We start from the raw sequence: 22,500 nt of genomic DNA on the forward strand, positions 1-22,500 counted from the left end.
TGTTGTTTGGAAGACAACTTTCCTTTATGTTTTTTTGGCAATTTATTCAGTGGATAATGGTGATACATACGCTGTTGGAATTCTAAATTTCTGTATCAATGAGCTGAGCGAGGTAGCCAATATACGATAAAAGTCGCCACGGCGTTTTGTCCCTTGCTTCACAGTATAAATCACTGGACAAAAACGTCGAAGTCCCTCGCTTGAAAAACATTGCGTGATGGAATCGAAAAGATGTTCGTCTTAAAAAGTGGAGTTTGAAACCTCGTTTATCTTCAAATACACAAGGTGTTATTTCTCGTAATGTTTTGACAGGACTGGGCCGGCCTGGACTCCATGATGTCTGCAAGCCGCTCTGCTAAGCTTCAGTCACTGCAAAAGATGGCAGAAATGCAGGAATTTCTTGAGTTCATAACTAAGGAAGGTAAATGTATGTAAAAGTAAAATCTCGGTTGGATTTGTTCAAGAATGTAACTTTTGGATGGTTAGGTTTTGGACATATGGTTCTAGACTTCTGGACACTTAAGATGGTACTTGGTGTGCATTCAGGTCTTTTGCAATTGTAAAACCGGCAGTTAAGGAACAATTTTGAATATCTGTATCTTTATTCATTCACGACAACTTTAAGTTACAGAGAAGGGTTTTTTACTCTCAATATGTTGCCATATCGTTAGCGTTCCCTTGGAACAACAAGAGAAATAGATACAAATGTGTCAGCACGTACAACTTAAACTGCACTAATCCAATGAGCAACGAAAGGGAAAACCATTCTCCATCTTACCTTAAAACTGACATCCCATATAAGGGAGAGCAACATTGGTTTTAGATTGATTGAGCTTCCGTTAGCATTTATAAAATCTTGCTTTTGTTTAGGATAATGATATAGTGTTGCCAAAAAAAAGGTTAGTGCCTCGGTACTCCCATGTTCGTATCTGACGAAAATTCACAATGCAGGGGGGAGGTGGAGAACACATGGCCCATAACAACGCCGCATCGCCATGCACAATAACTCTTGGATAATTGAAATGTTTGTTTTTAAGAGAACTTTTCAAGTGATCGCGCAGCGGAAACGTTGTTAGAAAAGTGGTCTTCTCGACTTCCTGATCCAAGGCGTCATTCAGTCATTGTATGGGATGACATTGTAACAAACAGGTACAGGATTAAATCTGGCAAAAAGGAATTTTAATAGATATCTGCTTTGTTTTTATTCAAATCATAACTAACGCTTTACGTTTAGCCCTCTTAAATTGTACTCTGCCATCCAGCGGGGGCCCATCCTACTGAAAAGTGGAGCAACACAATCTAAGGGATCTCCATATGAAATCAAAATTGCAAAGTCCTCTTCTTAAAACATTCTGATAAATAGAAAGTGCTGGCCACCATCTTTATTGAACAGCTTTTAGACGTTGAAGACATTTTTTTTTTGCAACTCTCACAGTCTTGCGTGATTCATATTCTTGAAAAGAACTTCAGGTACAAGATTTTATTTTATTAGAAGGCTTGATCATTTTAAAAAGTTCAACAAATTCTATTAAAAATGTTTGAGAAGTCATGAGTGTTTTCTAAGTTGTCCGACACTCAGGGAAATAGTGCCAAGTGAAGATGTGATTTAGCCAGGCAAGGCAGTGGACTTCTTTTATAATTGTCACCTTATTTTCTTTTAAACTGTAAATTGTGATATTGACGCGTTTTTCTCAGGATTGTGTACATGAGAAAGATCCTGAAGAAATTTGAGGCATTTGATGCCGACGAGAGGTAAGATCCTCTTTGCATCTTTTTCACATGCACATTTATAAAAATAGGCATACGTTATATTGTTGAGGAAAATAAGACTTGCTGTATTTGTCCTCATTTTGTTTCAGATCTGGAGTACGCCTGGATGATTTGAAAAATAGCGTCCTTCAACATGAAGTCCAACTTTACTTGCACATGGCAAACGCCGCTAAAGAACAGGTGACAGATGTTAAACCGAGTTGTTGTAAGCATTGACTTGGCTGTAATTATCACTTCAACTTGATATATTAGCATTAAGGCCAGATAGCAGAAACTAGTTAAATTATCTTCCACAGACCTTTTAATGTTTTTTTGTGTAGGGAAATTATCAAGTTGGAAATAAATGTCTTCGCGAGGCGCTGAAGTTGATACCTCAGGTAGTAGCATGGAACTATTGAATTAAGTGATTAGCAAATTTACTAATTAATTGTTACTTTCCTGATAACTGATCTAACTCTGTTTACAGGACGATGACAGCTTGCAAATCAGTTGGTCGCACGCCTATGCCAAAGTGCACCACAAAAAGACTCAAAGTTTAACAGCTGTAGAGGCTGTTGAGACTGCTCTGATGGTAACAGGGCAATTAGGTAAGTGATGTGATCATCAGCAAATCAAGAAGTGCGATTCTGAAGAACCTTTGTTGCTGTTTCTTGCAGTAGTGAAGCTTTTGAATGTGGTATTGTCGTAGGCATTAAATTTAAAACGAAAACTGGTCACTGTAAAGGGATTCACGTTAGGCCTGGAACCTCTTTGAAATATTTTAACCACTCCTCGTTAGCTTATTCACTGGCGTAGGTAAGACTGTTTACGTTGTGAACGTATTGCAGTGCCTCCTGGTTTCTTACTTTGATCATTCCTTGTTTGCCTTGCGCTAGAAAAATATGGTGGCAGTAAAATATTGGAAACTGATTCGATCAGAGCTCTCCAGCATCACATTCTTAGGAGCCAGGCATTCGATGGTATCACAAAAGTAATACTCGCAGATGGTATGTAAAGAACTTGTTATCTAAGAGATGTGGTCTTTTTGTCAATGTTATCTCGGGATACTTGAAAAGCCATGTGCTCCTGTGCACGAGTCGAACCTAGGACCTTTCGTTCACTTGCTCGGACGCTCTTCCACTGAACTATGTGAGACTCCTGGGATCTAAGTCATATTAAAAACTGAACTACGGATATCAGATTTGCAGCATTTTCATTGGCTCGCCGGACACAGGCTATCAGTTCTTAATACCTGCTGTACCTAATATGGTCAAGGAACGCGTCAGCAATAAAGCGAGCTGAAAACATTTTTGCAGCTCTGAGAAAAAATGGCTGACAAAAGCCGTTTGGACCGGAATTGTCCGAAGCAGAAATCGATGCTTCTGTGGAAAAGTTGTTGATTATTCTGCTTATTCTAATAAACTGGGTTCTGGTGATAATTGTTCTGCTGGGACCGTTTTTATATTTTAAACGTTTTGGTGACGTTAATTTACGTTGACGCATGCCACTTTACAGCTCTGTTTAGGGTTAGCTTGGCCCGTTTGCGCTTTACAAAATGCGTTTTGGAAATTATCTGGTAATAATTAAGTAGGTGCAATAAAGAAGTAATCAAAAATTGCTCGCAGTTTGGTACTCAAATATTACCTTCTAATGCGACCCCAAAGTTTGTTAAACTTTACGCTATCTAGATATCTTTCTTTTACTTCCTTGTAAAACAAACACGTGGTAAATAGTACAGTCAATCACCCAATGACGTCTACCTCCTAATAATGGCCGCCTAGCCTCTCTACGTCCACATTTTTGTCTTGGCGTACAGCCATGCATTCAGCGAATCTTTGTCAATACGGCGTTTTTTTTTTGTTTTTTTTTTAATTTAGCCCTCATCCTTTACGTATTTTTACTTTTTATTCGTTACAGTCATTTTTTTTTGTTTCCCCTGCCGTTTCAAAGCAAGTGAATTAATATCAGTTTTTTTCCTTGAAGAAGGTTTAGTTCTCTCTGCCTTGGATGACGGTAAAAAGGAAATGCTTGCAAGACTCTGTGGCTCTTTGACTTCGGCTGATTCTCACAGGAAGGTAATCATTTGTGTTCGTCCCTGATGATTGTTGATTGTTGATTGTTTGACAAACACATGTCAAATTGATTTGTAACTGCTTATTATTCTGCATTTACCGAGGGGTTCCCTCCTAGTACCTTTCCTGTCAACATATTTCAATGTTTATACTATTTGGTATACTGGTGTATGCGCTGATAGCATCTGATGTATCTGGCAAGTGAACAAGCTTAACACTACTACATGCATTGCTAAGGGTGTGGTACCATCAGCCGGCATGCATCAGCAATATTCTTGCTTATTGATTATTTAGGTTGTGAGTCAGCTAATGAAACGGTCGTTTGGATCACTGCAAAGTGCCATCAAGGCTGCCAAAACAGCAGAGGAAAAATGCAAAGGGTCCGTGTCAAGGTAGTATCTTGGTCTGCTATGAATACCCGCTCCTCCAGTCAAATGACTTTCAAAACAATTAGTTTAGTAATTCACAACCTCTGCTTTTGCGATGCGACTTAATTATCGATCGTTTTCTATCTGGACAAAGAAGCTGAACTTAACCTAAATTTGAAGGGCCCAGTATGTTATCGCATTACCAAAGGAACGTGCTTAATGGCTGTTTATATTCAACAAAGAGTAATTTACAAGGATTTTTCTGGATGAAAAAGATCTTCGTACTAAGTTGTTATCTCCAAAACAGTCGATTAAAGCGTGACTGAATGCATGAAAAAACTAACACTTCACATTACACTCTAATCAGTTAATTCTGCATTATTTTTGGTTCGTTTGTCTCATTCTTTTAAAGTTAGTCTATCTGTATTTGGGTTAACCCACTTCGGTTGTGCGTTATACGTTTCGTTTTTGTATTAGCGGTGGCATGGTGCAAGCTATGATGGCAATGGTAAACTTCTGTGATAATTGTTTGAGGAAGAAAGAAGAAGGTCTGTATTTACTGCTCCTTTAGGTTTAGTAATGAGATGTGATATTGACTGATATGTGTTCCCAATAAAAATCTGTTATTTAGAATATATGAAAGTTTACATATTTGAAGTGCTAAATGGACTAGACTTTCATATGTTTTAAAAATATTTCATTCACCTCCTACGGGATATAACTTGAACTTGCAATTGACCAGCTCATAGCTGTCTTAATACTTCAGTTGGTAGAGCGCGCAGTCACGGCAGCGCTATCGATCGCGCAGGTTAGGCAAATCATAAAGCACGCTGGGACTGAATCTAAAAAATCACATTGCAAGCACTATTTGGAAGCTCTTATCTCACTATAGGTTTTCGAATTTAGTTTTGTCTTTGTTATTGTGGTTGCAGACGATCTAAATAGTTAGCAATGCTTACCTGCCACTGGATTTGTAATTCACTACTTGCACAAATCCCATAATACACCTCATTTACCCCCTAAAAATCTGCATAGGCATTGTTTTCCACTTTTCTTGCGACATTTTCATTTCCCAGGAGAAATTGCAAACAATGGTTATGCAAAAGTTTTGTGGGGTAATATAGGTGTATTATGGGATTGTGCAAGTAGTGAATTACCATTGCCGTTGCAGTGACGCAGGTGACGTTTTTCATAAAGTCATGGCATGCCAAGTTCTTTACGTGTAGATCAAAAACGTTTTTCGGACGACACAAAATATTTCCGATTCACCGAAGAAGATGAGAGGTGTTACAATTTGTCAGTCTGCCCGTTCTTGTTGCATTGCAGACACAGGTCCACCCGTAGAGGTCGATACAAAGGTACCGTACACGGTGTTTTTTCCTGCTGTCTCAGTAATAACTCGCATTAATAATTGTCAATTATAATTCGCATATAACTTAAGTTTACACTGGTCAAAATATTCAATTGTGGAACAAATAAGTGTCCAAGTGTTTAAGGGCAGCGAACTGCACCCGGAGCAAAAGCCTGACTCTGAGCGATATTTTTGTTTTTTTGTGGTTTCATTCCCTCAGAAGTACTCCAAGCTAATCTGCCGACCAGGTCGACCACACGCAAGCAGGGAACTCCACCCCATACTCTTCACAAACAGTTTGTGGGTTTTTTTTGCGTCCCACGTTGTTAACAAGGGTTGTAACACGGGGCCTACGGTCCGTATCCCAAAAGACTTTAATCATGCAGATTGTAGCACAGGCGCCCCAAGCTGAGTGTGAGCATAGCCGACAAAAATATAAGGATTTGTATGGGAATTCCGATAAAAAGCTTAAGAAGATAATCATATGAAAAAAGTCTGAATTAAAAAGCTTAACCTTATTGCCATTGTTGATAGCTTCCTTCCTATGTGGTTCTTTTCCAGATTCGACGCGATTTGAGCCATTTTTCAATTTCTGCGTTGTCAACGGTTATAATAAAATCCCAAGGCCGGAAACTAATTTCTCAGGAGCCACCAATTTGAATCAAATATTTCTGGATAAAACGTTCCCACGGTCACAATTCCACATCAGAATCAATTGACAAAGATTGAACTTTCATCTCAACCATTATCAACGCAATAGCAGTCCTACGAGCAACGTCGGGCGGTGAACATTGCAACAAGACAGCTTTCGAAGGAACTGCCTTATCACCAGAGTGTTCGAACGTTGAAAGCAAACTGAACCTTACCGGGGTGGCAGACCGTAGTTTGTCAACCGCAAATGTTTTTTATTCCCCTGGGTCTGCCGACACGACTGTTGCCTCTGAGATGCTAATAATTAAATTTCACTGGCTTCAGGAAGTCGAGCCACAAAATATTCGAAGCACAATAGAGAACAAATTTTGTTTGTATTTGCATGTTAATTCCTTGAAAGCTTGAGTCAATGCACTCATGTCGGGAGACCCAGGGAATAAAGAAATTTGCGGTTGACAAACTACGGTCTGCCACCCCAGTAAGGCTCAGTTTGTTATCAACGGTCGAAGCCGTGGCCACTTTGGTGATAAAGCAGCTCCTCCGAAAGCTGTCTTGTTGCAATATTCCCCGCCTGGCGTTGCTCGCAGGACTGCTATTGCGTTGCGGTTAGGGTTGAGATGAAAGTTCAATCTTTGTCAATTGATTCTAATGTGGAATTGTGACCGTGGGAACATTTTATCCAAGAATATTTGACTCAAATTAGTCTGCCGCCTTGGGATTTTATTATAACCGTTGACATCCCAGAAATTGAAAAATGGCTCAAATCGCGTCGATTCTTGAAAATAACCACACAGGAAGCTATCCACAGTGGCAATAAGGTTAAGCTTTTTAATTCAGGTTTTTCTCATATAATTATCTTCTTAAGCTTTTTATCGGGATTACCATACAAATCCTTGTATTTTTGTCGGCCATGCTCACACTGAGCTTGGGGCACCTGTTCTTGTAAGAGCATCGAAGCACTTAGCTTCTCGCACTCAAAAGGGGCTTACCTCAAAGATAACTTATCGGTGGTTAATCGAATACTTTTTATCGCGGACTTAAAGGTGACTTTAGCAACCCATTCGATACAGGTTATGTGTTCTTATATTTGTAGTTGTTCCCTGGAATAGTTGTGCGATACATGTTGAAAGCAATGTGCTATAATTCAGATGAGGCTCGTCAGCGGTTCCCCAGGCTTCTTCAGATTGTAGAGAGCTATCCTGACACCTTACAAGCCTTCATTTCAAAGGTAAGTTGGTCCTGCACACGTTCTAAATTTGCTTGACAAAGTTTCCGTGAGCATAAGGTTAAATAACGAGCGAAAAATATTATTGGAAGAACAATTGAGAAATTTTGTTACGACAGTATTTTGATTAACTGAAATCATGGTTATGTTTGCTTGAGCAATTTTGATTTTGTGTCAACCAGGCATCCGATGTTCCTTGCTGGATGTTTATTGGTTGGATTAATCAGATGCTTGCTGTGTTGGATAAGCATGAAGGGAAAGCTGTGCACGCGATTTTACAGGAAATTGCACAAACGTACCCCCAAGTTAGTAATAGTTGACACAAGTTATTTCTTAATTCGTCAGATATATCTGCTAATAAAACTAGTAATTCGCCATACTGTCAGAAATCTCCTTTCCTGAGTAATAGTTATTTCTTTGAAGAAGAAAAACAAGGAGGAGGAGAAGAAACGTACTCCAAGCGAAAGTTGCCCCTTCACTTTGCCTCTTTCACGTATTTAGAGAAACAGGAATGCGGAATAGTGAACAAAAGGAGCTAGGGGATGTGCATTTTCTGTTCTCTCTGCAGTTCTTAACCTACTAACATAAAACAATCGTAGTCCAGTGACTTCAACTCGCGCATCCCAAGGAAATGCTGTTCTGCAGGTGAACGTGGCATTTTTACATGTTTATCCAACTTAGGATCTTGGGAAAGCTGCATGGGTTAGTTAATTTCTGTTGGAAAAACGTCCCAATGGCTTCCTTTTTGAGCTTGTATGCTTAATAAATTTTCAGGTCTCAATCAAATGATCTCTCTTTGTTCTCTATTTAATAGCATTTTTTTGCAGTGATTAGAACCAGAATTATTTCGCCTGTTACTCGGGGTATCATTATCATTGATTTATATTTTCATTTTTATCAGGCCCTTTGGTATCCATTTAAGATAAGTAATGAACAGTTTGTGTTTGAAAATAGCGAGGAAGGAAAAGCCAATAAGGAAACCGTCAACAGGTAACAGTGTCCTTAAGCAGTGGCCAGTATATTTATTGTGCTCGGTGAATGATTGTCCTATACAAAGATTGTGTCCAAGACGAATGTCTGTGGTTGAATTGGTACAAAAATATTTCATCTGGGTACACACATTCTGATAAGTGGGTGCTGAAACATGCGGTCATTCACCGCTCGTACATTTTCAAACTCTTTGAAGGTATATACCACGAATGCCATGATATTAATTAAATTCATTTTGTAAATCTTAATCGTTCGGACGCGATGATTTGTGCAACAGTTTTGAAATTCCAGTTCGTCAAGCTATTTCTATAATTTCGATGATGAAAAAAATGTTAATTGAACATAATTTGAACCCTTAAATTGAGCGTCCTGACCAGTGGAGCTACAATCCTCTCCACCAGCCACGCTTTTTGGCAACTCAAGTCAGTAGGCCAATTGTAAGTTCGTAAAAATATCAGTTGATAGGTAATTGGCCAGTTTCGTGCTCTTACGGTAGGGCTCGAACAAGCCTATTATCGAGACTGATGCTCGGCTGTTTCGGGGAGATGTGAGCTTGCAAATTCTTTGTTCATTGTGTTCGGCTATTTTGTCTTGTCTAGACAAGGACTGACCTAGAACTGTATGAAATGTGAATGCTTGACGTTTGGAGGCCATAGCCGTCGACAATATTTCGTGTTCTTTTGTTTCGATAGTCTACAGTCATCATTGGACAGTTCATTGATGAATGACTTCATTGCCGCCTTGGAGCAACTCACAAATCCAGAGATGGTTTTCAAGGTTTGTTTTACTGAGTATTGTTTAGTCTTACCAAAATGATTACGTACCGAACTTCTCAATTTTAGCGGAAATTAGCACAACTTTTTATTTTCTGAATCATGTATTGGCGACTTTTCTTGCATGGTGTTTCACATGTATCTTGGCAAATATTTTCTCGTTGTAGTTGCAGATTGTGGATTAGATTTTATATTCATTGCAAGCAAATTAACACACATAATTTGGCTCTGAACTGCATGCTGATGTGCTGCAATGCTTTTAACCAGTGTAAATTGTTCGTTTTGCAATTTGTCCCAACAAGCATTAATCGTAGGACGCCTTCCATTTGGCAGAACTGACCGGCCAGACCTGGCATTTGAAAGGACGAACTCCACAAGCCCCTGAAATTAACACAGTTCAAGGATGATATATACTTCTCCAGAAGAATGCGAGGAATCATCAAGCAAGTGTTCCTTCAAATTGTTGCATTTCTTTTGCAAACTGACGTGTCTGGCCGGCCAGTTCGGACAAAAAAAAAAACGCCCGTAGTGTGCTTGTAGTGCAAAACATTACATTGCCAAGCGGCGGAAAGTACGTCATACTTTGTACATTGTGATCCCATGCTGACTGATTTTTCCCTGAGTATGCATTACTTCATATAAGTCACAATTTTCGTTTTTGGGGAATAGATGTCTTGGTGAATACAATCGATTTCGGATTGCAGAATACACAAGGATTTTCTAGCATTCTGATCGGCATGGGATAAATTACAGGATGTTAGTCGTGTATGTATTAGCTGGTGTGTGCCAAGTTTTAATCACCCTTACAACAGGATTGGTGTGAAGGGCCAATGAAGCAGTTGCTTGAAGACAAAAATAAAAGAACGGACGCAGAAGCAATTAAGGAATGCTTTCAGAGTATGTTTCAGAATCTACTGGATTCTGGACCAAGGGCAAAGAGTTCATCACAGATACGAGGAAATGAGTTTGGCTCGATCAGGAAAAGGTTTGCCCAGGTAAATCGAAACATTAACTTACGAATTTAGGTAAGTTAAAGCCCGCCGACCGCACACGTGAGGAAGGAGCGGAGCAAAATATCTCACGAGGTTGTTAGCTCACCCGTCACCTCGAGTGAGAGGGCAAATTTTGGCGAGAGGTTCGCCTTGGGGAGGCCCTTCAGGAAATTTATCTGACATATTTGATATTTTTTTCTCGAGAGGAAAATTCCTCATTGTGTGCGGCTGGCTTAGCCTGGTCGATGTCCAAGTAAATTGTCTGGGCTGGTCACGTGACGAGGGAACTTGGAGTACATGTTATCCAGCAGTGTACCATGTGAGGAGATTCTATAGGAAAGACTTGTGGGCTTATGGTCAGGATTCCGCTCTCTTTTTGACTTGAGATCTTCGGAACTTGACAATAGAGATAAACGAATAATTGCTAAAAGTTTCCGTCAGAATGGTAGGTATGCAATATCCAGTTTGCACATGATGCTTTCCGCTTGTCGTGGCAGAGCTGCGTTGGTTACCAAAACAGCTAGTACTTATGCTTTGCTCTCACGTATTGCAGGAGTTTTCAAGTGAAGTTCAGAGGTTGTTTGGTAAGACTGGTGAAAAAATCAACGGAATGGATCCTAAGGTAACTAATACCCAATACGACCAGCGAATGAGTACCTCTTGTGTATTGGAAGTGAATGAATGGAAAATTTTACGTCAAGTATAATGAATTATCCAGTCTAGCGTGACACAGCTATTCTTATGGCTTAGACTTTCGCGGTCTCGCAGGTTTATATTTCAAGATGCATGGATAAGTAGCACGTGCAGGTTTCAAGTAATGTCTTTTTGTCAGTCTTATTTATCTGGATCGCAGCTACCAATTAAATTGTATGGTTGCTACGCCGAAGTGATTTAAGTAGGGTGAGTGCTAACCCTATTTAAGTACCAAGTTGCAGATGACTATCAGATGACTATAATTTGCTTTGAATCTGGTAAGGTCATTGTTCATGCATTTTCAGGAATTTCTGAAACAATGGAGGACTGTCCATCAGAAGATGGAGGAGAAAAGAGGTCGTGCCCCTCCGCTGTCAAACCTTAAGGATTACTCTCCGTGGTTGCTTCAATTTCAGTCCAGTAATCACACGTATGCGTTGGAAATTCCTGGTAGGCTCACACTTTTGTTTTTGAATTTGTTTCTTGTCCACCGTGAACGAAGTGGCTACGTCCCATGTTGCAATAATGTCATCATTACCTCCCATTTACCAGGTCAATATACAGGAAGAGGGAAACCACTTCCAGAATACCATGTGAAAATTGCAGGATTTGATGAAAGGGTGAGTTATTGAGAATGCAGCCTGTGATAAAGTTTTATCGATATCGTGTACTACTAATAATATTTATACACTACTGAGTAACTTGTACTGTCTGCTTTTTTTGATCATGAGGTCCTAGCTTCAAAGTTTTAGAATATCACTGTCGGAAAAGGAAAAGAATGCAACGAATATAATTTTGATTTGGCACTGTAGGTTCTGCAGGTATTTTAATCCTGTACAATGTTTCTTCTGTAGGGAGACTGTTGAAGCGGTCTTGAGCGTCCTCTCCCATGCTGCATTAAATTGTTAATTTGCAATTTGACCCCTCCCTCGCGGCCCGAATGCAACCACTTAAAATTCATTGACCACTTCCCTAAAAGGAAGAAAAAGGGAAAGTAACTTTATTTAAGTGCCTAGTCTTCTAGCGCTGGAGCACTAATTAGGGACACTGTAAACTGAAATCAACAAAATAACGCAAATCAAATCAAAGAACATTTTCCTTTTTGCTTGTTTCATTTCAACAATGTTATTTGGTTGAAATCTTCTTTTCTGTGCTATTTGCGATGCAGGTTATGGTATTGACTTCAATTCGTAGACCCAAGCGTATTATTATACGTGGGGACGACGAAAAGGATCACATGTTTTTGGTGAAAGGTGGAGAGGACTTGAGACTGGATCAGAGGATTGAGCAAGTCAGTAGAATGAAAGTCTCTTTTATTGACCCACTTATAAATTCTTATGTAGACCACAGTCGGCACCATACTCAGTCCCTGCCGCACATCAAGACCGATGTTGAATACATGGCCTCTTAAAAAGCAATTTCGTCTTATTTATGGTACACACTGTAAAATTCCAATACACAGATGTCATCACTTGTTTTCTTTGTTCCTTGCAGCTCTTTTGTCTTATGAACGACATTATGTCCGATGATCCTGCATGCAGTCAACGAGGCCTGAGGCTGAGGACTTACCAAGTCATTCCCATGACTCCTAGGTAATATCATGTGATTTTCTGTAATGTAATCTTAGATCGCATCGTTTTAATGATAGCGATATGGTGGTGCGTTTTTTGACAGAGTGGGATTGATTGAGTGGATGCAGAACACAAAACCGTTCAAAGACATGCTGCGGGATGCTATGACAAGAACTGAACATGAAAACTATTCTGCAAAGTGAGTCTGTTGTCTTTTTTGCCTACCATTGTAGAACAGGTACACAATAAATTAACCCCCATAACTACGCATGGCTCGTCTCGTAATAACACAGACGGCCCAGGCTCGGAGGGTAAAAATTATAAGGATTTGTTTGAAATCTCGATGAAACACTCAAAAGATATTTACACCGAAAAAGTTCTCAATAAAAAAAGCTGTACTTTATTGTGCTGAAGTCGTTCTGTGCGGTTATTTGCCTGATTTACTGCGATGTAAGCAACTTCTCAGCTTCGCGGGTTGTCACTCGTACATAAATAAAGGAAAGGCTGGAATTTCTAGCTTACCTCACATCTCGCCCATAAAATCACACTTCTCCGTCATCAGTCATGCTCAAACGGCGATGGCCACACGGCGATGGCCACACGGATAAAATTCACTTCTCTTTGACCAAGTTTCAAGGTCCAGCGAATATCCATTGAGAAACAGCGATGAGTATTCAAATTTTCAAAATCCTTCGAGGCTCGCTTACAACGAATTTGCACACGGCTGGTCAACCGTTCTCTTGAGCCTCGATACGGTGAGAGCAAATCAGTGAACGGTTGACCAGCCATTGCTATTTCTCAGCAATGGATATTCGCTGGACGTTTCCGTCTTCCATAAGTTCCTTTTCGTTTACTGGTAATTAAAATAAAACTATGTTAGAAATAAGAATTGAAATATTTTAACTTAAAATATTTTTTCCTTCCTTTCCTTCATTTAAGTTTTTTTCTTTCAACTGAACCGCCTAGATTAGCAATTGCTATTTTGCGACCCAGTCTATTGTAAGATCTTTTTAAAAATGAAATAAAGTTGAAGTTGAATTTGAATTTATCTGCAAAATGTGTAACTCTTCAGATTTTTTTTAAATGGACACAAGCATGAAAGATTAAGGGTTAAAGTAGCCCACTTATTTGGTTTGCTTAGGGAGAATAACACCTCCGTATAAAAGTGAATTACTTTAAATTTCATTCTGTGGTGAACAATAGCATTTAAGTTACTCGTTGAAAACAAATTAAGAATTTTCAAAGTGTTGATTCCTGTTAGAAGCAACGGAATTGCTACCTATGTTTTACGATTTGGCATAGAAATTAAAATGAGAAACTTTAAAAAGATTGCCTCATCAAATGAGATGGCCCAATGAATTCAATGAGTACACTTTCCTTTCTGTTCAAATTGTCCGCGCAGGGATGGTCCACATCACCGCTACTTAAAATGGATTGAAAAGTTCAAAGGCAATAAGACAACAAATTTGTACGGCGAAATGTACAAGTGAGTGTATTTTTATACCTATTCTTAATGTCCAGTTAGCAAACAATTCTTAGTGTAATTTCTATTTTTACTGGTTTTGTTTCAAACCCTTCTGAACACTAAGACAACGTAAGACATGCACATGTCCTTTGTAGGAAAGCAAGTCGAACTGAAACTGAAAGAAGCTATCACCAGAGGGTCGGACTTGTGCCTTGGGACCTGCTCAGGTAACCATTGTCTATTCATGGCTAGTGATCCTTTTGCGTGGCAACGGGTTCTGATGTCACTATCCTCATTTTGAAGAAATCGCAAGATTCTTTGTTTTCCTTATATGGCGATCAGGCAATCATTCCCTCAGGAAGGGTCGAGAAATGAGTGCGCTTTTCTTCCCACAAAAGCCGTAAAAGCGGAAATATAAAGTAAGGCGGCTGCTCCCAGGTTAGTTAGCAGACAACAATACCATTTTTATACTACTGAGGTCAATCTTGGCTTGTGCATGTATTCTGAAACTGCTTTGAGAAAAGCAAGGATAGTATTTACCTTGAGAACTGATTTTTTTGGGAGAGTTACTGGTCATCGTAATGTAAGTGTTCATCATTCCTTGGTTCCAGTTATTAGACGGTGCCTTTCATTGAACATCCTTGTTATGTTTTATCATTTGCAGGCGCGCCTTTATTCAGCTCTCTGCCTCTCCTGAAGCATTCCTCACCCTCAGATCGCACTTTGCGAAAACACATGCATGTTTGTCCGTTTGTCAGTATATTTTGGGTATCGGTGATCGCCATTTGTCAAACTTTATGGTTGACATGGAAACGGGAGGAATGATTGGCATTGACTTCGGTCATGCATTTGGTTCCGCCACGCAGGTGATTAATTTGTTTTCGTCCTTGTTCCTCTTAGGTTTTCCTTCCTCTCTCTTTCTTTTATCTCATTTTTTAAGATACACCTTAATGTTTAAACATACATGACTGGCCTCCAGTCTCTGGATACTGCTGTCCAGTTTACGTACTAATTTCACCGGCTGTAATTAATTGGTTGACGATGTTCATCAGACGGTCTGACACGATATTTAACTTGGCTTCGTTTCTAGTTCCTGCCTGTCCCCGAACTGATGCCGTTTAGATTGACTCGCCAATTAATCAACTTGATGTTGCCGTTGAAGGAGAGTGGTACCTTGCAAAGTGTCATGGTGCATACACTGAGAGCTCTGACAAATAACCACGAACTGCTCATGAATACAATGGACGTATTTATAAAGGAACCTTCTCTAGACTGGCAGGTTTGTGTTACTTTCACTGCTACTTTGCCTCTGTCTCATCATCCAACCTGTTACATATTCCCCCTGCTTGACTGGCGTACAGGCGTTTACAGAAGCATTACTTATGTCCCTTATTGCCATTCTCGTTTGATGTACGCAAAAAACTGCTTATGTATATACGTTAGCATCATATTACCAGGTTTCTTGAACTTTTTCTGACATATGTATCCCACATCAGGGGGAGCTATTGCATGATTTGCATTCTCTCCATGTCGCCAACCTTGTCTGCATATCTGATCCTTTCAAGTGAACAGTGAGAAATCTCCAGAATCGGCTTAGACCCGTTTTACTTTCCTGTCAGTATACCATGCCTCTATGACATATTAACCTCTGAGTCTTTTTGCTAAGGTGTTTGCTCGTAAACAAGCCAAGACTCAAGGCATAAACTCAGGTATGTGGGTGACCCTCTCGAACTACAACGACGTAACGCATTGATAAGACGGTATTAGTTATCTGTATACCTTTAAAATCGACAAGTTTAAAATCCTGGGTCTGAACCCAAGAAAGCCTTCTAGTCGTCTTTCATGGTGGTATATTACTTTATAGACGACTTAAAGTGGGACCATACAGACTAGTTTGTCAGGTCCTTTTAGTGGTAACTCACTTGTTTTATCAATTGCTCTACTTAGAGGATAAAGATGCAGCTTGGTATCCTCGACAGAAGATACAAAATGCAAGGAAAAAACTGGAAGGATTTAACCCTGCTTTCGTCATGAGGTTTGTGATATGAACTTCTGCCTCTTGGCAGATGATCCTATGCAAAGTAGTATCGCCAAGTTGGCCAGCAAAATGCGCGCATACGTCAAGAATGAAATAATCAGTGATAAGGTTTAAAATGGTTTCCAAAACTCATTAGTAATTCATGTTGCGAAAACAAAAGAAGTGTTTTGGTGATTCAAGACATTTTAACAGGAAAATCGAAAGAAACGTTTATGTAAATGAAGAGAAATCTGTATCAGATATACAGATATTGATTAATAAAATACTTAGTGTACATTAACACTTAATGCTGACGTTTTGTAAGTCACATTCGTGTCAAATCTGTATCACATTTACAAAGTCTCGGTTTCTCGTCGAGTTTGTAAATGTGATGCAGATCTGCCGCTCATATTGTATTTATTGCTTCAAAATTGCAATGATAATTCATGAGCGAATCAACCTATCAGGTCACCGATAAAACGTCACGTGCATAAGCTTTATACCTGATAAAACACTCTTCATTTGAATTGTACAGCAAGCTGGTTTTTCTTGTATGCTAATGGTTTCCTCACAATTTGAACCTTTGTTGGGACACGCTTTTTTGTGGAGTGTTTTGACTCTTTTCAGAAAAAAAACTGTCAGCACGTGTTTTATCGGGTTTAAAACACGTGCTGCGAGTTTTTTTTAACATACTTAGAAAATTAGATTCATTTAACTGTAACAGAACAATTTCCCGGCCCCTGTGTTATCAATCTCCTGTTAGACAAGCTGTTGTAAGCTATGGCATGAACCTGTTTGTATTGCGAAAATCAATAATTTCGTGTTCATTTTCTTTAGAGATGATCTTATGTTAGGCCACAAGTCAAATCCCTGGTATAAACCGATGGAAGCCGTGTGTCTCGGAGACGAGGCTGTCAATATCAGAGCCCGCGAACCAGAAAGTGGTTTGTCAGTTGAGAGTCAGGTGGCTTGTTTAATCGATCAAGCAATGGATCCAAATATTCTCGGGCGAACTTATACTGGCTGGGAACCGTGGATGTGACAACATCGCGGCATCTATATCAAGCGTTTAAAAAGACACCTAACCGCAACCAATATAAAGCACACCAGCATGTGGTATGGTCAGACTGTCAAAGACAAGCAGAGGAGCCTCAAGAAGAATAACCACAGATGTTGTGATTGACATGTTTAAAATAGTGTGAAGTTGTTGTTGTTGTTGTTAGTATTTTTTTTTTCGCGCAGAACCATCGAGTTTTCATACATATTTTTCCGGCCAACAGTTTTATTCCCTCTTTCAGAGAGCAGAGGGCTTCAAAGTTAGCAAAACAAAACTAATGATACCCCTGCTGTCGCTGGACATAATTTAGCCATTTGTGTTAGTAGGTTAAGTAGAATGGATTAATGCAGGACCTTACCGGGTTTTCTACCGTTGAGAGGTCGACAAACTGTAAACGACTTTCACGCGAGGGACGCAACCACAAGGAAACAACTGTGACTGAAAAGCGCAAAGTCCTCCTACGACGTTAACAGAAACATTGCTGTCATCTCACGTATCTCTTGCATGTCCCTGTTGTGACTGTCTTTGCATTTGCGTCTGTGTTCGTGATCGAGCCTTTACTCACAATCTGAAGCAATTTTGCTTGCCGGTAAAATATTCGCGACTGTTTTTCTCCAGTAAAATGTACTTTTAATTACGAATAAATGTGTATGCTCGCTTTTGTGATGCAATACGGAATACATCAAGCTGACCGACGCAAGTTGCTTCAAGAAACCTTGACAGAGTTCCTCTAAGCATTTTAGATTGGGTCAAATAGCATAGGATGTGCTCGTCGTAAACTGTTAGACTCGGTCCAGAATTAAGTTTTGACATGCAGTTTTGCTTTCGGAACGGATTTATCTCCAAGATGTTAACTTCCCTCCCTCCTCTCCCCCCCCCCCCCAAAAAAAAAACAAAACAAAACAAAACAAAAAGAAAAGGAGCTAAACAAAGAAACCGTTTAATTGTGTTGCATGACCTGTTTATTTTATCATCATATATTTTAAAGTTTACTAGCTCACTACATGGTCAATTTATAACATTTTAAATTTTCTTTCTGATAATAGTCTTAGTTTCTTATTTCTTTTTGGTGTAGGGCTCATATGGCCGAAACGTGGCACGGAAACCCTTGTATAGTCCGTTGTCTTGCGCACTTGTCAAGAAGTGAACCCACATGTACTGATTAGTAACTACCTGTCCAGAGAGGGGACTGGGACCGCTCCAGGCAATCTCCAAAGGCGCTGTAACCCATGGTCCATGCGCGACTTCTAAGCGGTCATAGGCATTTTCAGTCTTAAACTCGTTAATCGTCAAACCAATCTGTTTATTGGCAATGAAAATCAACCACGTACAACTCAGGTTTGGTGGGTAGCCGTTTGGAAATCCAGGAGAGCGAAGTTCCCCGGAATTAGTGTCAAGAATCCCGCCACAATCTATAAAAAAAGTGGTGGTTTACTGAAGTAAAGCGTCAAGATTTGGGTGCACCTTTAAGCAATAACGGGAAACTTACAATAGTAATTATAATCGTCATTTCCTAAGAGGAAGCGCCCTTTTACACAGAATTTGTCACATTTTACTGCATTTGATCGTCGCGTCGCTTGGAAAAAACCGCTTGATTTGGGGGTTCTTTTTTTTAATTATCGGATTCTGAATCTTCGTCTACGTATAACATTGTTTGCTATTAGGTTAAAGTCCCTATGACCCCTATTTTTTCCCCTATTTTTTCCCCTCTTTTTTTATTTTTTCTGACAAGCAGACATGGTTAACACGCAAGGAAAAAAACGGCATTCGAAGGAATCTGCGATTTTGAAAAGCAAACCGCGCACAAAAACGACTGGCACTTGCTGCAGTCGTGACGTCAACCCGTTATCTCCATAACATACGAAAAACGCAATATTCTGGCTGACAAAATGTCTGAAAGTCAATGTGAACTATTGGAATTCTTGGCTTGTTCGCTTTTGGATGAACCCGCCAGGATTATGCGACGCTGGAAGCTCTCCTTAGTGTCTTGCGCTGAATACAAAGAACTGTTCTCAGTTAATTGAGGTAAAAAATTATCGGGAAAAATGCGCGACTTTTCGACCGAACTTCGGTCATTATCAAGCTTAAAAGTGAAGGTAAAATTTTGCATACATATAAATATAAACCGAAGAAGTAAAAGTATGTAAAGTATGAGAATGTACAAAAGGGGGTGTTAAAAACATGCAAGAATAAAAAAGGATTAAATTGGAACACTTTGACTTCTTAGTTTTATATTTATATGTATGCAAAATTTTATCTTCACTTTTAAACTTGATAATGACCGAAGTTCGGTCGAAACGTCGCGCATTTTTCCCGATAATTTTTACCTCAATTTGTTTTAAAAAGCCTGTTCTCAGTTAGCTCCCATTTTGCTCTCTTTTTCTTAATAAATTGAGCAAGAAATTATACCTGGAAGGTGTGTGACGGGTGGATTTTCGGCATTTCCAGATGTAACCAATCGCGATTTGCACGCATGCATTTTTCCGTGCTTTGATCAAATTACATGTAATTGCTTCGAAATTGGTTCAGGGCACTGTTTGTGCCTGTTGTGATTGGTCATAGTAATTTCTTTGGTTTTGATTTTACAACACTCAACAGAAACAAACCATCAACTAGCCTTGTATAATGTAACTATGGCATGCCAATCAGCATGCTCTGGAGTAAGACCTTCAAACCGGTCATACTTAATTGCTCCGTCTCGAAATGTCCTCTGGACATTTCAACTCCTTTCTTCAAAGAGCTGGTCTCCATGAACAGGCACAGAGGCAACAACTTCTCTTTCGTCACCAGCAAATATAGGTACACTTCTCACTTTTTTTTGCCTATAAAGGCCAATGCAAATGTAGAACTGGTATAATAACATATTAAATACAGCACCATATCCAGAGTTTTACTCAACTTTTTCTGATTTTTCCTGCATTACTTTTGGAGTACTGGTGCGGGATGTGGACATCATGTTGAAAGAGTTTTCTTAATTTTGCAATCAGAAAAACCATTCGCCAGGATTTGGAAATGGCCCCATTTTATGTTGTGCCTGGATCTCATAGGCCACTACCATAATATTCTTTGTTTGCCGCCCGATATTTTGCATAAGAATTGTTTCCAGTTTATCCCGGGGCTTGCAAAATGGTTCCAAGAGAAAACAAAAACAATGGCTATGCCAAACTTGGAGGAACAAACACAGAGTATTATGGTATTTTCCGAAGTTGCCTATTGAGTGCTCCGCAATCAATGAAGAGGTATCACCGTTGGGACATGTGCGGGCACGGAAATGGTTCTTCTTGCGCTCCAGTAGCCTTCTTTTAGTTTTTCCTATATAGGATTCATCACAATCCCAACAAGACGCTTTGAAAACAACCTAAGATCTCTCAGATCTACTAAGGCGATCTTTATAATGAAAGAAAGATTTAATACGTAAGCTGTTTTGAATTATAACTTTTAAATTAACAGAGCCACAAAACTTATTGATGCAACAATGAACGCTGCGACAAAACCACCAAATGAACGCTACGGATTAACCCTAACCCTAATTTCTATTCTTACACGTTTGCACGTCATTTCTTTCTGAAGAGATGCGATTAAGGGCGCGTTCGATTGACAGTGTTCTGGAATAGGAATACATGGAATGGGAGTTAGAAACCCTTCGTTTTAACGGAGATTCACATTAAAATTGTCAAACACCTGCTAAAATGCTATTTTAAACATATCTTTATAATCCTTGTTTCTTGGAAACGCCAAAACATGCTGTTTTAAATCACTCCACGTATTCTTATTCCAGAATAGGGTCAATCGAACGCATCCTAAGTTACTTCTTTGACGTCATTGCCTACCAGGGCCTAACAGGCTCGGCCAAATTTTTTGGCGTGTAAATCAAACGCTCTCTAAAACGAGATAGGAAGCAGTTCTTTACAACCTCTAATTTCATTGGATCGCTTTAGGACGCAGCTCTATTGTTTTCAGAGTTAGGGGCCTCTTTTGTATCGTTCTTTGCGTCCATTGTCTGAACCAATCCCGAGAGCCGTTGTAATAGAATAGCTGCGTACTGACCCTCTAAAACGCGTGGATACACTATGAGGAATTTTTTTTGAAGCACTACACGCCATACACTAAAGATATTTACACGAAAAGTTAAAAAACGGGGAAAAAATGAGCGTCATAGGGGTTTTAAAGAGGTCTTCTGTAAAGAAAATCAACAGAACTGTACGCTTGATGGATACTGCGCATGTCCCTTCAAAAAGACAGCAAACAATCGGGCAGCTTCTGCAAGTACCGAATCAGAAATTACGTAAAACAAAAGAAACAAAAGACAGATAACAAAACAACTCCAAATAAAGACTAATCCCAACAATCCTGCTCAATTTTATCTGTCTTGGTGAATAGAGCAGTTTTCAAACGACTGTCGAAAGTAATAACGCGATTGCAATTTCTGCGCTTAGTGACTGGTTTAAAAATCTCACGCCAGTTTATCAACGAATGAAAAGGAAACCAAAACCAATCGCGACTGGCACGCGCGATTTTTCCCGCGCTTTGAGCAAGTTTCACGGAATTGCTACGAAGTTGGATTTGATTATTGTGCTATGTGCATCTGCTGTGATTGGTCGAAGCAGGAGCCAATGACTAGGGAGCGAACAGCAGCCCTATATTCCCGTCACGGCATTTTCACAGACCGATTTCCATGAATGAAACTCCCTAGGAAGCCCTATGACCAATCACAAGAAACTTACTTGACGTAATAGCCTCACCGAGCCGGAACCGCCTTTGTTTTTTGCTGAAAAGGAAGTCTAAAAATAGATCGGTCTGAAAAAGTTGCTCGTTCCTAGTCATGCGCTCCTATCAAAGTAATTATTTTGGTATTTGTTTTTCTACACTCAACTGAAAACCGCCCTGAAGGCAGGGTAGAAACGCTAATATCGTGTTTTTCACAGTTGCTTACTTGCAAATTGAATTTCGCTAAGCTATTATAAATGTTTCTTCGACAAAAACGTGACAGCGTCACTAATGCCTCAAGGCGGGGACAGCTATTCTTAGAGTTATTTTCATAGAGTTATGTCGTAGAGTTAAAGTTAAGTTTCCAAAATCCTGAATTCAAGATTTTGGAAGCCAACATTCATAAAAGCTAAACTTTTGTTTAGGCCTAATTAAACCTAAGGTTAGCTTTTATGCATGTTTAGGATACTTTTTGTATTTCTAAATTCAAGATTTAGCCCTTCCAAAATCTTGAATTCAGGATTTTGGAAACTTAACTCTAACTCCACGACATAACTCTATGAAAATAACTATACTGCTAGTCAACCTCCCTCAAGGCCGGAAGTATTTTTTCAGTTGCGTGAAGAAGAAGTAGTTAGATGCACGCGGTTTTTAAGCGTCACGAAGTGTCCCCTTGCTCTTTTTCCCAAATTCAACATCACTCGTGTCTCGGAATACAGACAATAAACGTCACAAAGTGTCCCCCAGATGCTGTTTCACAAGTATGGATAAACTGCTACATTTACCCTGACCTTACTGCTGGAAATAGGTATTGCATTT

At 39.5% G+C, this 22,500-nt stretch overlaps 1 protein-coding gene and 1 pseudogene across 1 annotated transcript in view; one reads left to right on the top strand and one right to left on the bottom strand.

Moving 5' to 3' along the window:
* LOC138030930 (DNA-dependent protein kinase catalytic subunit-like) overlaps positions 1–17,619 on the top strand; it is a 59,764-nt gene extending 42,145 nt beyond the window's left edge. Inside the window, exons 34-62 of the mRNA XM_068878787.1 lie at positions 313–421; positions 1,038–1,149; positions 1,696–1,752; positions 1,860–1,950; positions 2,091–2,147; positions 2,237–2,357; positions 2,646–2,756; positions 3,733–3,824; positions 4,116–4,213; positions 4,667–4,737; positions 5,516–5,547; positions 7,285–7,419; positions 7,599–7,721; positions 8,318–8,406; positions 9,099–9,183; positions 9,992–10,174; positions 10,725–10,793; positions 11,170–11,314; positions 11,417–11,484; positions 12,033–12,155; positions 12,359–12,456; positions 12,539–12,634; positions 13,838–13,921; positions 14,056–14,127; positions 14,565–14,766; positions 14,991–15,179; positions 15,567–15,609; positions 15,848–15,935; positions 16,755–17,619. Coding sequence (XP_068734888.1) covers positions 313–421; positions 1,038–1,149; positions 1,696–1,752; positions 1,860–1,950; positions 2,091–2,147; positions 2,237–2,357; positions 2,646–2,756; positions 3,733–3,824; positions 4,116–4,213; positions 4,667–4,737; positions 5,516–5,547; positions 7,285–7,419; positions 7,599–7,721; positions 8,318–8,406; positions 9,099–9,183; positions 9,992–10,174; positions 10,725–10,793; positions 11,170–11,314; positions 11,417–11,484; positions 12,033–12,155; positions 12,359–12,456; positions 12,539–12,634; positions 13,838–13,921; positions 14,056–14,127; positions 14,565–14,766; positions 14,991–15,179; positions 15,567–15,609; positions 15,848–15,935; positions 16,755–16,959 — 3,048 coding nt within the window. The 3' untranslated portion in view covers positions 16,960–17,619. The remainder of the gene's footprint in view (positions 1–312; positions 422–1,037; positions 1,150–1,695; positions 1,753–1,859; positions 1,951–2,090; positions 2,148–2,236; positions 2,358–2,645; positions 2,757–3,732; positions 3,825–4,115; positions 4,214–4,666; positions 4,738–5,515; positions 5,548–7,284; positions 7,420–7,598; positions 7,722–8,317; positions 8,407–9,098; positions 9,184–9,991; positions 10,175–10,724; positions 10,794–11,169; positions 11,315–11,416; positions 11,485–12,032; positions 12,156–12,358; positions 12,457–12,538; positions 12,635–13,837; positions 13,922–14,055; positions 14,128–14,564; positions 14,767–14,990; positions 15,180–15,566; positions 15,610–15,847; positions 15,936–16,754) is intronic.
* A 277-nt stretch (positions 17,620–17,896) lies between these two features.
* LOC138030931 (sushi, von Willebrand factor type A, EGF and pentraxin domain-containing protein 1-like) overlaps positions 17,897–22,500 on the bottom strand; it is a 24,843-nt pseudogene continuing 20,239 nt past the window's right edge.

This window comes from Montipora capricornis, chromosome 13 (assembly GCF_036669925.1).
Source record: "Montipora capricornis isolate CH-2021 chromosome 13, ASM3666992v2, whole genome shotgun sequence".
NCBI lineage: Eukaryota > Metazoa > Cnidaria > Anthozoa > Scleractinia > Acroporidae > Montipora > Montipora capricornis.